The 17,231-nt window shown below is 39.8% G+C and overlaps 1 protein-coding gene across 2 annotated transcripts in view; it reads right to left on the bottom strand.

Annotated features, from left to right (window-relative positions):
- Window positions 1-9,886: 9,886 nt before the first annotated feature.
- Window positions 9,887-17,231, bottom strand: part of MEMO1 (mediator of cell motility 1) — a 28,048-nt gene continuing 20,703 nt past the window's right edge. For both annotated transcript variants that reach the window (XM_062573633.1, XM_062573632.1), the window contains exons 8-9: window positions 11,899-12,003; window positions 9,887-10,563 (exon numbers count right to left, since the gene is read on the bottom strand). In XM_062573633.1, coding sequence (XP_062429617.1) covers window positions 10,432-10,563; window positions 11,899-12,003 — 237 coding nt within the window. In that variant the 3' untranslated portion in view covers window positions 9,887-10,431. The remainder of the gene's footprint in view (window positions 10,564-11,898; window positions 12,004-17,231) is intronic.

The raw sequence follows: 17,231 nt of genomic DNA, 5'->3' as shown, positions 1-17,231 counted from the left end.
TAAAAAAGATGGACTTATTTCTTCTGATCTATAGATGAGATGGCTGAAGGAGCTTTAACTTCCTTTGAAAAATCTCTGACAGGAAGAAACCAGGAGCTATTCCTAAAAGATCCTTACAAAGCTTTTTGAAAAAGCTTGATGAAAAAACATTCTATAGTAATGACTGTATAGTTACGTAGCAGAGCTGCATCAACAAGAGTGCAGCTGGCAGATCAACTGTGATAATCCAGTTGTCAAGTCATACCTGGGCACTGGATCCAGTTTTGGTCCCCCAGTTCAAGAGGGATATTGAAAAATTAGGGAGTCTGGGAGTGACAGGGCACCGAGATGGTACCATATGAAGGCTGAAGGAACTGGGTTTGCACAGCCTAGAAAAGTGAGGGAGGGCTTTAATTCCTGTTTTTCAATGTGTTTATGAAACATATTTATAGAGCAGATGGAGACACTCTTTGCAAGGATGCATGGTGACAGGACAGGAGGCAACAGGTACAAGTTGCTCCAGGACAAATTTTATGTGGATGTGAGAAAAAGTCCTCCACTACGAGGAAAATTAAAGGCTGGGATAGGTAGCCCAGATGTGCGGTGGCATCTCCCTTGCTGGAAACATTCATGGCATGGCATGACAGGCCTCTGCACAAGCTAACCTAAGGCCCTGCTTCCCATGGAGATTTGGTCTAGATGCTCTCCAGAAGCCCGGGCCTTTCTCCATGTCCATGGCTGCGGAGCCAGGAACTCGCTCCTCGGAGACTAGCACAGCGCTCGCAGGGCTCGCAGAAGCTGCCTCTTGAGGGCCTTTCACAGGAGCTCGTGCCCGAGAGCCTGGTTTGTGCAGCGGGGCTCCATCCAGCGAGGTGCAGAACAGGCTGCTGCAGCACTTGCAGACTTGGATCAAAAGATGGAAGGGGAGAACAGTCCTCAAGAGGAGAAGCGGGTGTATGAAGGCAAATCAAACAATTTTTGAGAGACTAACAGTGCAGTGAATCTAGGTCTTGCTTTGTTTCTATTTCCCCCTTTGGGTGACCAGTTTTTGGGTCTCTCAATGCAGTGATTTCTTGGAGCACCAAGGGGCAGTGTCCTCACACACATGGCCTCCTCCTACAGAGGTGCAGCTCTGGGGTAGCAGCCACCAGCTGCAATAGGGTACACGCGTTTTCACCATCCCCTCAGCGGAGCCTGTGCAGAGCAGCCACCCACAGCATGATCCGGCACTACATCACAGTGGTGGCATCTGGAAAAGCCTCACAACACCGCACTGCAGAAGTACCGAGCACCAGGCCCTGGGTGCCAAGCGCTCGCCTGTCAAGGAAAGAGCAGCTCAGAGGTGGAAATTTAAGAATACGAATTTCAAAATGTCTCCACTAGCCCCAACTCCGCTCCAGCTGGAAAAAATAAAGTGGCCAATGCCTTTCTTTTCCTCTTTCAGCCTGACTTCTTGGTCCCTCACCTTCTGACTTCAATCTGGAATGCTGTTTAGTTATAAAATAAGCTGGATACAGCCTGAGATCTTGCTCCAAGATAAGAGGAGTTCAGCAACGAAAAGAAACTCGGATCATGGAAAAGCTCACATGTCAAGAAAATGGAACCTAGCAGTTTTTTTTTTAAAAAAAAAGCAGCTTGGCTCCTATTCCTTTTATAATGAACAAAATAATCTTGTAAAATCAACTGGCAGACCAGATAGGCGAGCCCTCTGCTGCGGGTCAGCAAGCACGGACACTTGCCTGCAGATGCACTCTGAGCGCATCTTCTCCATCTCTGGGTCTGTTCCACCGCGAGAGCTGTCAGCAGCGCCGCTTAGCAAACGCGCTCGGGATTTATAGCGGCTGCAAGCTGGCTCACTCACATTTTTCCCGAGCGGCTCCGCATCACCTTAGGAATGCAAAGTCCGGTCCAGCTCCCACTGGCTTCCATAGGAGCTTGGTTGGACGCACGAGATTCTCCAGGCTCCGTAAGAAGCAGCAGCCGTGCGGCAGCAGGCTGCTCCGACCTCCGCGCGCAGCCCCGTGGCTTCCTCGTGGCGTTTTCCTGGAAGAGACGGCAAATACCCGCTCAGGCAGAGCCCCAGGAGCTGCTCCCCACGCGGCGTCACCATCGGGGCTGGCCAAGGGCCGCGAAAGGCCAGCGGCGGCACCGAAACCTCCCTGCTGCTGGCGGCCGAGTACGCAGCAGGGCGGCACCTTTGCTCTCGTGGACACCAGTCCACAGCAGAGGCAGGCGGCTGCTGCCGACCACCGGGCCCTCGGCAGTGCGAGGGGCCAGGCCGAGCCGAGCTGGCCCCACACACGGGTCAGGGCTTGGGCACAGCCTGCTGCAACCCATTAGGCTTCTGCCACCACTGCTACAGACACAGAAGCACGCAATATTTACCTGTAATTTTGCTTTTGTTAGAATTTGCAGGAAACTCCTCCTTTTTCTCATGCAACTTGTAGGGTGATTTCCTTTTGAGGGGGGGAGGTATGGTGGATTCAGCTTTCAGCTAACACTTCACGTTCCTGGTTGAGAACTAACAGCATCCTTCTTGAAATGCCAAACAAAACAAGTGAAGTAATTTCTATACCACTAAAGAAACCGCGTGCTGCTACATAACCCACGGGGGCTCCGGCCAGTGGCGAAGCAGAGGGTGCACGGTCAGCTTCAGCGCTAAGCGATGGCTGAGGAGCTTTGCCAGTAACAGTAGCTTTTATTCAACAGATGCTGTTGCCGTTTTCTTCTGTAGCTTGTCAGAGACAAGATAGCAGGTGACACCCTCCTTTTTTTTTTTAAGGAATAAAAGTCTTTTAAAAATTGTCACTGTAGAGGGACAGTGAGAAAATGGGGCTTTGGGACTGGGCTGTGAAGTTGAGGACACACTGGAAGAAGGAAAGGCTCTCTAGCTGACATTTCAAAAACAGCAGTAATTATTATTGACTGTTTGGGGTTAGAAATACTGTGAACTCTTGTCAGGGCATACCAGCTTCCCCAGTAAAAGAAACCGCTCTTGTAAGTGCCATGCAGAAAACACAGAGAAGCACGACACTGACATCTAGTGTTAACCAGCTCTTCCCCCTCCCTCCCCAAAACTGGAATTTAATGTTATTTGATATTTATTCACTATTTTTTTTTAAGTATGGAGCATCCAAGCCTCCAGTTGTGGACATCATCCATCAGACCCCCGAACTTCTCAAGTTTGGGCCAACTATATCATTCTGAGTTTTCCGCATTAATCCTTCATTGAATAAATACTGAAAGCAACCACCTCATTCTGCTCTTGAAGAGTGATTACTTCTTTTTTTTGCAGCTTCTATATTTGCAGGTTCGGAGTTCACAGACTCAGTTCTGCAGGTTAAACTCTTGCCTCTACCTGAAACACCAGATCGTTGTAACACTCCTAGTGGGAAAAAAAAATTATATATATGTGTGTGAGTATATGTATGTATGTATATATATAGCTCATCTGTTCAGCAGTTGAAGTAAGCTGCTCTCTGCATATACAAACATGAATTAAGCCACTCCAAATATTTTTCCAGTTGCTCATTCCTTTTTGCAAGTTCATACTTGCTCCCTGCCCTGGGAGCTCCTGAGGACAGCGGGATGGAAAGAGCTCTGCCCCGCATCCGCTCCCGGCACGCCGCCCGCACCGACATTATCTCCTTGAGACCCGGCGCTAGTTTTGCATATTAAACTAGAAATGGTTGTGAACTGCTGACATAACTGCAACCTGGTGGTTTCCCAACCGTGACTTTTAAGCGACTCTCACCTGGTTGGCAGAGTAATCTGGAACTTGTCGAAAACAGGCCATTACAACGTGTCGATGCGCACGTTTAATAGTCTATGAGAAATCTCAAAGCTAACTCCTATCCAACTAATGAGGTGCTTACTTTATTAAGTAGTGCTAATTTAGACTTTTATTGGCTTCATGTGATTTTTTTTTTTATTATTATTATTTTTATTACAGGGACCTACAAGTACATACAGAGCAAATACAGGCATGGCTGTGCCAGGGATGGTTTCAAACATGCACAGAGACTGTCTTGGGGTCTGTCGCTAGCAGGGAACCCCAGAGCAAGGACTTATGTTATTACAGCGCAGTATTTCTTTAAAGACATACTGAAGTCAACAGAAATTATATGCCCTTCTGAGCCAGTTGCTATGATGAAATAATGAAAAGCAAGAACTTATTTCAGAAATGAAAAACATCCTGAGGAAAACCCTTTGTGATCGAAACTTTGGTGCACTTTGGGAAACTGAGGCTTTGCCTCACCATCTGCTTTTAAGCGCAAGGCTCATTCATTTTCTGTACTTACCTGCATTTCTACACTGACGTACTTCATTTGACTTTACTGCAGGATTGCCTTGTTCGTACCAAGATTGCTGAGCTGTTGATCTGAAGGGACTTTGATTTCAGGCAGCCGTGAAGGCCCCTTCCTGAAGCCAAGGCGCCTGCCCCTCAGCGCGTGGACCCCACGCCGGAGCGTCCCAGGTTCCTTGGCGAAAGGATGGCTGCTGCAGCGCAGAGCCTTTCACAGAGATGGGGAGTGAGGTCTCCTCAGATTTCCCACCGCCAAGAGGAAAGCCCTGCTACGGAGCAAGTTAATTTGCAATGTGGCCTTTCCTCAAGTCTGCAGGAACCCTGTGCTGAGGGACAGGGCAGGTGTAAAGCAGCCAAGTCCTTCCTCTGCCGCCTCCTACTTCGACTTGTCCCTACCCTTCATAGAAAGCTGCTTTTAAGGGTTTTTTTTTTGTTGTTGTTAAGTGAACATAATAATACTGTTGTAGTTTCCATTAAGCACGTATTCCTATATGTCACAATTTTCTGTTGTCTTCATTACCAGAATTATTTTTCCCACACAACTCCAACATTTTGGATAACAAGAGTTGACTTGGAAACATCCAGGACACAGGTGTTCCTTCACCCTGCCTCCCAAGTAACTCCCAAGACATGAAACTCTGAACATGTACCAGAGCTAAAATACACACACAGTAACCAAGTTAATTTATTTCACAACTCCTTGAAAGTTGCATTTGATTAAATCTCAGCCTTGCAGATTGAAAACATTTCTCACAATGACAAAAATGTGATTTCTCCCTGAAGGTAGTCATAAAACCAGTCAGCATTTCCAAACTCCCTATTTATAGCAGACATCTCACTGACAGGTTATTTGTAACACTGGCTCTTTGCATTATGACCATAAAGGAAAATAGATTTTCTAACCATTAAAGAGAGAGAGAGAAAGAGAGAGGGAGGGAGGGAGAGAGGGAGGGAGATACACAAGCTCAACACTGACGCATCACAGCTGAGCTTACAGGCTCACTGTTCAAGTTCTTTTCAAAACTATTTTTGGAACAACAACAACAAAAAAAAGCAGCACTTTCAAGGCAGAAGAGCACTAAGCACTGCGTTGGCCTTAGCACAAGGCTTGCTCAGAGGCCATCCCGACCTACAGGGGACACACTGCAGTAGTAGGGCAGTACACATGCATTAGCCATCTCTACTGCCTCGCTCTGCAGGGAACAGGTGAGATGAAGGACCAGTGTCTGGGCTGCCCGCTGGCAGCCAGGGCTGGAGCTCCTCCCAGCTGGTGTCCCTGCACTGTCCTCTGTCAAGCCAGTTATGATGCTGACATTTAGGGAATATATACATGTATATATGCATATATATATGCACACACATATATGTATATATACATATAGGGAATGATATACAGCACCACATGCAAATATAAGGCAAGTTAATTTCTAACCCTGTAGAAACACCTCCTTGGTATTTAGGGCAGTATCGTATGAGTATGAGCTGAGTCAACCCAAAATCAGTTCTACTTTGGACAGGAGAGAGAAAAAGGATAAGGCATTAATGCTCTACTACATGCTAAAAGAGCACATCAGAAGAGCATGATATTTACTTTTTACTTAAGAAAGGACTTCATGCAATTAGAGTTGCCATCACAAGAACCACTGCTGGTTTTAGTCTTGTATAATCACAGTCATACTGCCAAGAAAGTCATGTCTGTGTTGTAAAATTCATCATAGAAAAAAAGGGGAGGAGACATCTGAGTTCAGAGAGTTCCTATTTTAATGTTTAACACAGTATTTGATTCCTCTTAAGATAACTTCTTGGGTCTTTCTCATACACAGAGCAGATACTGTACCACTGAAGTCAAAAGTTTCATTACTGGTTTCACTGACTTGAGGCTCTGGTAATTCCTTAGTGTGACTTAAATACAAGTACTCAAATTAGGAGAGTGAGTGAGTACAGTAGTTGAACAACAACTGTTTCACAAGCCTTGAAAGATGTATACAGACCTCTTTGTGGGGAATACATATTTACCATTAATGTTAATCAATATCACCCCCCCCAAAAAATACTCTAGAGACTATTGCAATAAGGATAATAGATTCTGCCTTACTAAAAGAACAAAATCAGTTCATCCCTACGGACCAACTCCAAGCAATGTTTTGCAATCATCTATTGAAAAGCCTATCTGGCTGCACTGCATGCCCAAAATCAAAACATTTCAGATCTCCGAAGTACATTCAGATTTTAAAATTCAGTTTTTCATACTGAAGATCTTTCCACAGGCTAGCTTCAGGCTTTAAGTTAAAGTTTCCCACAGAAGTAGGGAGGGAAAGGTTATCTATACAAGAAACTTCAAACATTTCTCCATGAGCATAATAGTTTGGGCAATTTCTGAGTGCAGAACAGAAACCAGTTAGCACACCAAATTCAGTCTAAGGAAATAATAATTGCAAATCAGAATGACTGATATAATTTGAAAGCAAAGTTTTCCTTGATACAGTTGTTCTATTTTCCTGAGCAAAATGAGAGAACAAGCATGGAGAGACATCCCTTCTCGCCCCCCCCCCCACAACCCTCCACGACCAACCACTGACATGATGTGCCAAAGCACTGAGAGACCATGAGTACAAGTGTCAAACAGAAACCCCTCAACTTGCAGTGCCTGAAGTATGAAATCACAATTCCCATGTAGACTCATAGAATCAGTAAGGTTGGAAGGGACCTCTGGAGATCATCTAGTCCAACCTCCCTGCTCAGCAGGGTCACCTAGAACATGTTAAGACAGGGCTGCATCCAGGCGGGCCTTGAAAATCTCCAGAGAAGGAGACAAAGGGCTCATCCAGGATTTGAACCCGGGACCTCTCACACCCTAAGCAAGAATCATACCCCTAGCCACCTACACGCATAGCAATACCCCTAGGACACAGCAATGAACTAACTGGAAAACAGCAAGAGCAAAAGCTGAGCCTAAAAATGCTGGGATGTTCCTGGCATTTCCAAAGGTACCAGGAAAGGAGGCTGCACTGGAGTAAAGGCTAAATTCAATTAACAGCATTGGATCCAAGCAAATTAAGTCAAAATTTAAATCAATGCCCATGAAAGCTGAGAGTAGCTAAATCTAACTCTTAGTATGTTGAGGTCAAACATGATGAGGGACGCATATTCTCAGACTCAGGTAAAACAAAAACCAAACAAGAACTCCACCCCACGCACTCCCAACATATGGGTTCCCAATTCAGAGGCATTTGCCGGCCAGCAGCAGGATACTACTACTGCTTGTGCTAACACTTTTTCTTCTGCTAACGCTATTTATTGAGCTTCTGCAGATCTAAAAGCTAAATAGTTGAAGAACTACTGCTCCATTTCAGTGTCAAAAACATTAGACTGAAGAGTTAAGAATTCATTGGATAATATTTAAAAATACTTTTTAAAATATAGTATTTTTAAAAAATCTATTTTTTATAAACATGAGAAAAGCAAAGCAATATTTTAATCAACATTTTCACAATTAACATACATTTATTTTTCTAGAATGCCAACATTTGAAAGTGAGAGTCACTTTCCTGAATGGATTTATTGTACCAGAGGAGTGGTCAAATCCTAGCTATCTTATGCATAGAAGTAGCCTCCACAAAAAGCAAATAGAACAGTGAACGCTCAATAGTGTGTAAACCAGACAAATTAGATACTCAAATTTATATTGGACTGACAATAGATTATGTTCTGAAGTTAAAAAAAATAATGAGGCTGCAGTCTTCAGTGAAGATCTTTTCAAGAAGTTATCATTCTCCACGTTTGCTTTCCCTTCTGACATGCTTCAAACTGAGACACCAGGAAACTTAGTACAGAACTCAACTTCCTCTAAACTCACTAGAAGTCATGGCCAAAAAACTGCGCTGTTCTTTGAAATCAGTTATATGCGACTCTCAAACAGAAAAGATTTATACAACAAATCTTTCTAAAGTTAAAGCAGATTCTACAAAGCTTTAACTTTTTCCTCTGATCAGGCTTCTGAACTGCCATTGCTAGTATTATTAGTAGGCATAGAAATTTCCATTTTAATTAGAAACTTTATTTGGAAACATATTACACAGTTTACATGTGAAGTGCTTCCACTGTAAGATATTTCATAACAATGTGATGAGCAAAATGACTGATGTATTTCCTTGAAGCTCTTCCAGTTATGTTTGTTTTTATTAAAAATACCTTACAGAACTAAGCTGCAACTTAAATATTTGTATTCAAAAGCCATTACTATATTTAGCTTAGGGAAAACATATATACTTAATCATTCCAACTAATTATTTGTTTCAATAATGACATTAAGCATTTGATGCTAATTAAATTTGTATTCACCAAAGATGAAAAGGGAAAAAAAAATCTTCATGATCAAATGACTTTAATAAGGCACAGTCAGACAAGTATTTATAAAGACTGGCTACCAACTCAGTTTTGCTTGCACATTCCTTCTATAGGGTTGTTAAAAATAATCTGGAAGTTGTTTTTCCTGTCTGCTGCCGAGAATTTTCAAGAACAATGCAGAATAATAAGGCAAGTAAAAAAGAATATGTAAAGAAGTCTGGCATTTGTAATTTAGTACATCTGCGAAGTAGTTCATTTTATAAATGGACCATTCACCTGTTATTATTAAAGAAGTGACCATCTATGATAAGGAAAATAGAAGCGGTGCAAGCAAAAATGGTGTTCACAAGAAGGATACTCAGTATTTTAATAGAATATCAAGATTTCTGGCATGCTTTCAGCTGAAGACTTTGCATGCAGCAATGTCTACAACTCTCAAAGATAATCTAAATTGAATTCTGAAATTCCCCTCTGCTGCCCAAAGGAGCTGAACATAAAAGGAAGTTGCTTTACAGCAGGCCAAGTATCAGGGAATAAAATCTCCATTTAGACAATGAGTCAGTATTGCCATTCTATTTTGCATTTCTTATTAGAATGAAAGGAAGTCTTCAGGAATGGTAGTAATTCCAACAATTACACCATTATTTTGGCTAGAAGAAAGTACAAGAACTCTTAAGATGTTGTGATGTTTACAGACTATGAAACAATTTTACCCCCCCAAATTAAAAAGAATAAAAAACAAAACAAAAAAGCCTCACCACACACAAAGAGAGAGAAGCCTTACCTTCCCATCTCAACCAAATCTCTGAGGTTAGCACTGTATAGCTCCTGCGGCTTAGGAATGCTTGATAGATATTAATTTCCAGCTATTGTTTTCAATATTAAATCACTTCAAATAAAAATACTGCATCCATTTCACTTTTAAAAAAATCAAACTGATTATAGAAATCATTAAAATTGTATTTCTGATAAAAATTTGTACTGTATACCAAAAGATATTTTATAGATAACTTTGTAAAACAAAAAGAATGAAAATATACAAAAGACTTTTAAAGTTCTTCTGCACAGCTGAACTCATAGTGCAGGTTTAAGAAAAAACCTGTAAATGAAGTAGTCATAACAAATGTTAAATATAAAATATGTTCTAAAGTATTTTACAGAATGGCTGAGTTATCAAGCATAAGAACTGAGGATAAAGGATGTTAATGACAAACAGACACATGCAGAACAAAGCAATAAGTTTAAATCAGACTATTTTGGTTTGTGTAGCCCTTTATTAGCAACTAAAATAGAAGATATCTGTTGTACATCACGGGTAGTAACGGACTATACTGGAGTTTTATTATACTCTAATACAGGATCATTTATAAATGCGTTGTTCTCTCTTCTTCTTCTTTTTTAAATATTAAAAAGCTTCCACCCCTTTTTCTGTTTACAACTTGCAAAACTATTCTGAAAGCTGAGTACATGTGCACAGGTCTGCAAAGAGTGCAAATTTAGGATATGGTAAATGCTTTACATGTTGTATAAGGACTGTCTGCCACCATACCTTTATAGCCATTATCTTTTTTAAAAATCACAAAATATTTTGATACCAGCCTTCCTTCTGCTGTCCTAAACAAGAAAGCATTTTAAATGAGTTGAAACTAAGGAAGGACTACACCTACTAGAAAAGAAGAGAGTTCTATTAGTTTGAGGTTTCAGTATACCCAAAGACCAGGGACTGTATCTTTGTAAGGGCTAGGCTGGGACCCCGTATACAGAGTGTGTGCAGGTGCCATCCCTGAGCATTCAGTGGTTCAGTGGACCATAAGTGCTCCAGCTGCATAACTCACTGAGCTGTCTTGCCAGTTTCGACACTGGCTTGACTGAGCATAATTCAAAAATGAAAAGCTCATATTCATTCCATTCTTCTGGAGCTCATTGATAGCCTGAAGAGAGAAAAAAACATGTGTTTAAAGAAAAAAGTATCAGTGAAATAGTTTATGACATCACCTAGATCTCAATCCTCTCTTCCAAGTGGCCTTTGGGCATTCTTGCAGCAACTCTCATACTAATGAGTACAATGTAGACCTAACCCATTTCTGTGCTCTGCTTATCCAACTATGCTCCCCCTACTGCGCTATGCACATCCATGCAGCTTTATAAAACATTATTAAATAACTTTACTAAATAAATAGATCATTTGAGAACTACACTTTTGATTCTGTAGGGAATTTATACAAAAACATACACATAACAGAAAATCGCTATTAACACTTTTTTAGACAGTATTTTTCCATTAGGAAAAAAATGCACCAAGATGTATATAAAATGTGACAATGGGCTAAAGTGAACTAACAGAATTCAGCTCAGATTCACTGCAAGAGCAATAAATTTTTTGACAGTAAGGGTTGGAGATTTTTACAGAGTTAAGTCATAGTACTGAATTTTGTTACATGCATCCCCAACATTGACATTGCTCATACAATCTTTTATATATCCCACCTTAAAAGATTCCTCTATAGGTTAAATTTCCAAGGAATTAAGCTTTCCCTTTAAAAAAAAGGATACGCCCACTATTTTATATTTGAATTATATTAAAAGTACACTGTAAGATTCATTTAAGCAATATGACAATTCTGTAGCACTCCAACAGTACTGTGAAGCAGCTGTGACCAAATTCAGACAACTAAGTTAAGCCAGGTTTATGTTTGTACTGCATCACCAAAGCAGAATATAAGAACTAGAATGTACCAGTTAATCTGAATTCTAATTGCCGTTAATTTATGAGTAATGGTGCACTGCACTAATACTTACAGAAGCAATCTCTCATCATATTTGCAAAACTCAAAAATGCTGTCAGACATCACAAGGCATTCACGATAGCTAGCTAACAGCAATACAGAAAAAAATACATATGTATATAAAGTATGTTTGTAAGTACTGATTCTAAAGAAGCAAACACGTACTTCCCCATGGAGACGGATTTTTTTTTGTGCGTTTTGAAGTGTCAAAAGAAAGTGAATGACTATTTCATTGAAATTCAAAAGGAATGTGGTATCTCATCTCCCTCAGGCAATTGAAAACCTCAGCCCTTGTAAGAACTTACATTTGTCTGTGTGCAAGACAAGGAAATTAGAGACCAAATTGAGAACACTTGGAAAAATAAATTAATTCCAGACTTGCCATTTTAGAGCTAAGGGATACTCCAGCAGTATTATGTTTTAAAAAAAGTGTGAACACTTTTGCTAAAATCTGTATTTTTCAAATAAAAAGTTACTTACATTTAATAATACGCCAATAGGATGTCTTCCACATATTGTATTATGGTATTTCTTCAAGTAATTGCTAAAAGATACAGGATCTAGCTGCTCTATAATGCTCATACCCTGAAGAAAAACAAAACAAAACAAACAAACAAAAAAAAAAAACAATAGCAATGATTACTTCACACATTCAAAACTGAATTTTATACACTACCTAGTATAAGAACTTGAGATATCTGAAGGAGGAAAAAAACTTCAACTTTGAATCATGGGTATCAAGGGAATCTCAGCATACGAGCTCTAGCTTGTAATCATCGTGTTGCCAACCCCTGACAGACTAGGAGCATAGAAGCTCTTTGAAAGCTGTCAATGATTTAGAGATCTACAAAGCTATCCTTGCACTATCAATGAAAAAAAAAAAAACACATTAAAAAAGCTCCTCCCACAGACTAGCTGATCCCCTACCTCCAAGGAAGTCCTACTTTCACAGGATTTTTTACAGCAATAACTAGACAGATTTACTAAACTAGCAAAGCAGGAAGAAGTTTTGCCTCCGTCTCCTCTCTCTGGTAATAGTTCTCAGGGCAGTGCACATGTCTGGGACTTCTGATGTCCAACAATCCCAGGTAAATCATCAATACACACATGTATACAAGCAGGTAGTAAGTGTAACGGCATCCCAGACACATCAAGTACACAAGGCAGTTGATGTGGGCTGGCCATCTGTTCAGTGCATAAAAAGCAGACCTGGAACATCTTTGAAGCAATGCAAAGTTGGTGCACATGTCACTAAATTTTCCCCAAAAGAAATGTAAGAGCCAGAAGAGGCTTCCACATGACGTCATGCAGTCATGTGCATAGTGCACCTATACAACTTTTTTTTTCCTCCATCCGTACTGAAATCCAGAAGCCCACGTAGTTATACATGAAAGCTAAAACATCTATGGAAAACAAAATCTGTCACATACACAAACATTTGCATTCATAAAGGCAAGGAATCGTACAACTTAAAAGACAGTCTCCTCTTACCCTACCCCCATATAGTAAAGTTTGCAATGAAAATGCAATGAAAAGTAGTTTAAAGCTATCTAACTAAATTATTGTCTGGATCTCACCACTGCTTTGCTATTTTGGCTGAATTTGATTCCATCCTCTCCTATTTTTCCTCCCTCTGAAAATGGTTTAATTCCCTTCACCAGGTAAAAGAGCTTCAATCACTTACTAATCCAGTAAGACACATAGCTGTGCCTTTTAGGTGTAGCTGATGAAGTTGGTGAGTTTTCCTTAGAGTCCAGAAAAAACACACTTGGGGATAAAGCAAGGTTGATATTAAAAAGGAGGTCAAAGACAGATTTTCTCCCAAGATGCCTGGTGTTTGTGTGATCGTCCCTACCCATTCCCTTGCTGCTTTTGGGGAAATGTGGGTGATAAAAAAAAAAAAAAAAAAAAAAAAAAAAAAAAAAGAAATAGTGATGCAGGAAGAAGTTGGTCTGTCTGAAGTCTCCACCTCAAGAGTGAAACCTCCTGAATACTCTGCAAGCGTGTTGGCTGATCAGGCAGATACACTAATTACTTTCACTGTGGATTACAACTTAGAACAGAGGAAGATGCCCAAGAGAGTCAGAGGATTAGAAAACAACAATCATAACCACCACATTTGTGTACTCCTAATTAAAAGCAGACATAAGATGAATTCATATAAAGATAAATTTTATAGAAAAATAAAACCAAACTACACTGACCATTTGCTGGCAAGAACTCAGTTCTTCCAGGGTCACAGAGAGGGTGTTTGGACCCCTGGCCAACAATTACAGCAGTTGCTCACTCCTGATCTACAGAACCTAAACGACTGCCAAAAATTGAAAGTAGCTATTCCCTAGCTAGGAGTGATTACACAGAAATCATTGCATTTGTGAAAATTTCAAGCAGCAAGTCTCTGAACCATCCATTCCCTTGTAAATTGCACATGTCAATACACAGCTAAAGAAAGCAGAACCAAACTTAACTACATACTCAAGTGGAAAGTGCCTTATGCATACTTGGTTTCAGACACTGAACGGCTCATAAAAACATATTTGATCCATTAGCAAATCTTTTCATGACTTTTTTTTTTTTTTTTTTTAATAAGAATGGCTGCTCAACTGAGAGGCTCATTTCACAGCTATACGTCACTGGAATGTACTGGGCAACAGGCATTTGAATGTTAGTCTCCAATGAACGGACACTGATTTAATCAGAATGCCTAGTAAGCTTATTTCAGTACACAATGCAGTTCCACACAATGCAGTTCCATGAAACATTTAGAGCTATGCAGTGAGTTCATCCCAGCAAATGCTAGCAGAGTCTTCATACATCACAGATTTGAGAAAATCCATAGGAAATGGATATTAGCAAATATCCTACAAACGTTCGGCTGTACTGAACTTTTCTTTTTTCTTTTTTTTCTTTTTCTTTTTCTTTTTTTTTTTTTTTTTTTTGATTTAAATATTAGTAGGGTAGAGGAATGAAGTCTACCAGCCTTGGTTCTCAGTCTAGAATGGTGTTGAGAAACAGAAGAAATGCCCTTGTCAGGTTGTGTTTTGTTTGTTCAAAAAGAAGTATGAAGCTACTCAGAAATTTTCAGCACTTCAAATAACTCAGCTGGACATAATTTAGAGCAGAGTTAAAATACATGACAAAAACCATATGATAAAACGCAAACTGTCATAGGCTTTTGCAATTCATCACATGGATATCATGACACCAAAGATAAATACCATCTCAGGTAAACAGACATTATTAACAGCACCTATGATATGCTAGTACAGTGTACAAATGATTAAAATTGTTTACATTCTCAAATATAGTCTCAAAAGGACAAAATATTACGAGTTCAGAAAGCCGCATGCTTATGCTATACTATAGGCCAATAATCATTTAACTAGTTAACGTTTGCAATCAGTTATTTCAGCTGCTTCTTCACTCTTAAAAAAAAAAAAATACAAAATAGTAGCACCCCTAAGAATGCCAAAACACTAACTTGGTCTTAGCACTAGTCTATCCAACTATCTTTGCATAATATGAGTCACTCAGACTAGACCATAGACAAGCAACAAGAAAATTACTGCCTGGGTATAGTATATTACATAAGCCTAGAGTGATGATTCACTTTTTGCCCAAACTAGAAGGTCTTCCCAGACCAGAGAACTGTGGAAGGTATTGGCACACCAGTGTGGCACTGTGGAAGCCACCAGAATTCAGCTAGATTTATGAGAGCCATCTCAAAAGCCAGACAGGCTGGGCACCACTTCTGCGCAAAGACTGCCAGCTGGTTCTGCACAGCTCTCCTTAGTACCTGTGTATTTTTTTTTCTTTCTCTACTTTTCCTCACAAATAAAAGTGAAATGAGCAATCTGGCACTGAAGACTGAAGTAGGCAGTCTACATTTTCTGGCTAGTCATCATCAAAAAATAATTACTCTTCAATGACACATTACAGAATGCTTCTCCATTCTTAATTCAAAAGATGCTAAGTATCAGGGTTATGTTATACAACCAAATTACTGTACATCAGCCACTCAATTATAACTCTTCATTTGAGGATTCTTCCCCTGGCACCCCTAATTATCATGAGGATGCTTACTCCTTTCATCGAGTACTTCACAAGGTACACAACAGTACCTCGAGCCTAACAACAAGATCACATTAAGAGTTACCATGGAGAAACTGATGTGCTGCCCAGCAATGTTTACTACTCTGCATTTTTTGTGTTAGAATCTAAGGGCTCTAATAGCAAATAAAATCTCTTTCAGTGGTTAGCATGGTAGTAAATGTACAATGCATATCATGTTTTGCACTATTCATGCACTAGCTAGGAAAATCATGTCTAGTCTTAACTGGGAAAAGACCATTGTCCTCCTGCAAGGGCATTTCCAAAGAAAAACAATTCAGTATCAACCCAGACTATTTTTCTGCTTACAAAGCACACAGCCAACCGCTTTGCTAGTTAGGACAAATAAAATCATTACATCATCAATAGTGAAAGCTACCATCTCTGTTTATTTTAACAGTTGTGTGTCTACCTTAAGCTATATTCTCTGTGGAGAGGCCTAGTGGCTATAACAATACAAGCATCTGTAACATTAAAACCAACATTAATGGAATTCAATATTTATCTAATGAAAAAAAGAGGTAGCTGAGCAGGGCATAGAAAAATTGAGCGAACTCCTTCCAAAAGCTGATGAGACATGACAGAGACCCTTGTGGCATTGTGTCCAATGTTGAAAGTGCACTTCCCACAATGCTGCTGAAAAGAACTTTCCAACTCCACCAAAAACATAACCTACTCTGTAGGGAGTTTCAACCTGGGTTCATGTATTCATGCACGCATGATATAGTTAACAGACAAAAAGAGACCACTATGTTGCTGTGCAGCACATAGTTTTCCAATGTATTGGAAAACAGTTATTAAACAGTATATAGTAGCAATTACTTTCATCAATATTACCAAAGAATGCCATTTCCTTCTGGTTAAATAACTACCAAAGATCTAGTACAAAGCCATGTATTTACTGAAAGTAATTAAATGCTAAAGTCTGGTCTTCTTACAAGCTTCCACCACAGAAATTAACAAGCAGAAAATAATGTTTGTTAATGCATCTTAATCTGCTCTCCTGCAAAAACACTAAGAACCGCAAATTCTGAGATTCTCTAGGAAAACATTGGTCTTTATAGAGAAACCTCTCAACCGATAACCAACATTATTAAAAATAGAGTAAACAGAATGAAGGTAAACTATTTACTGTTTCCATTCCAGCAGTGAATGGTGAAAAACTAAATTAATATGGATACACAAAGCAAAAAAGCTCCAGAAGTCTTGCCAACAGATAGGATTTATTCTTTAAAAAAAAATTTTTTTAAATCCTGAATAATACCAGTTCTCTCTTTTTTTTTTAGGACATTTCACAAAGTTACAGAAATGTTACAAAGAGGTTTTAAACCAACTTTTAAGATTATGTATTTCTAGAAGAAATATTTCTACTCCGCACCCTATTTAGAGTCCTGAAGGCTAGTACAATTTTTGTTTTAAAAATAAATCCTCAGCTCTTATGATTGAAAAGAAAATGCAATATAATTGGTATCACGATCTCTGTGTATTTAGCATTTGTTTTAGTCACTAGTCAAACCTAGAATGAAGTATAGGCTAGTGCTTTTCTCCACCACCTACCTCAGAGTGGGGAAGACCAGTCCCAATAAAACAGTGAGTTTTGTTTTCCTAACCAAAACAATCCCCTGCAACCTTTCTTCATCAAAACAGTTGATGCTGAAACTATTAACGATCGCAATGCTGTTTCAATGTGCAGGTATCAGAAC

The sequence above is a fragment of the Rhea pennata genome, chromosome 3, assembly GCF_028389875.1.
Source record: "Rhea pennata isolate bPtePen1 chromosome 3, bPtePen1.pri, whole genome shotgun sequence".
Classification (NCBI taxonomy): Eukaryota; Metazoa; Chordata; class Aves; order Rheiformes; family Rheidae; genus Rhea; species Rhea pennata.
The sequence above is the reverse complement of the archived record's forward strand: the minus strand, read 5'-3'. Positions and strand labels throughout refer to the sequence as shown.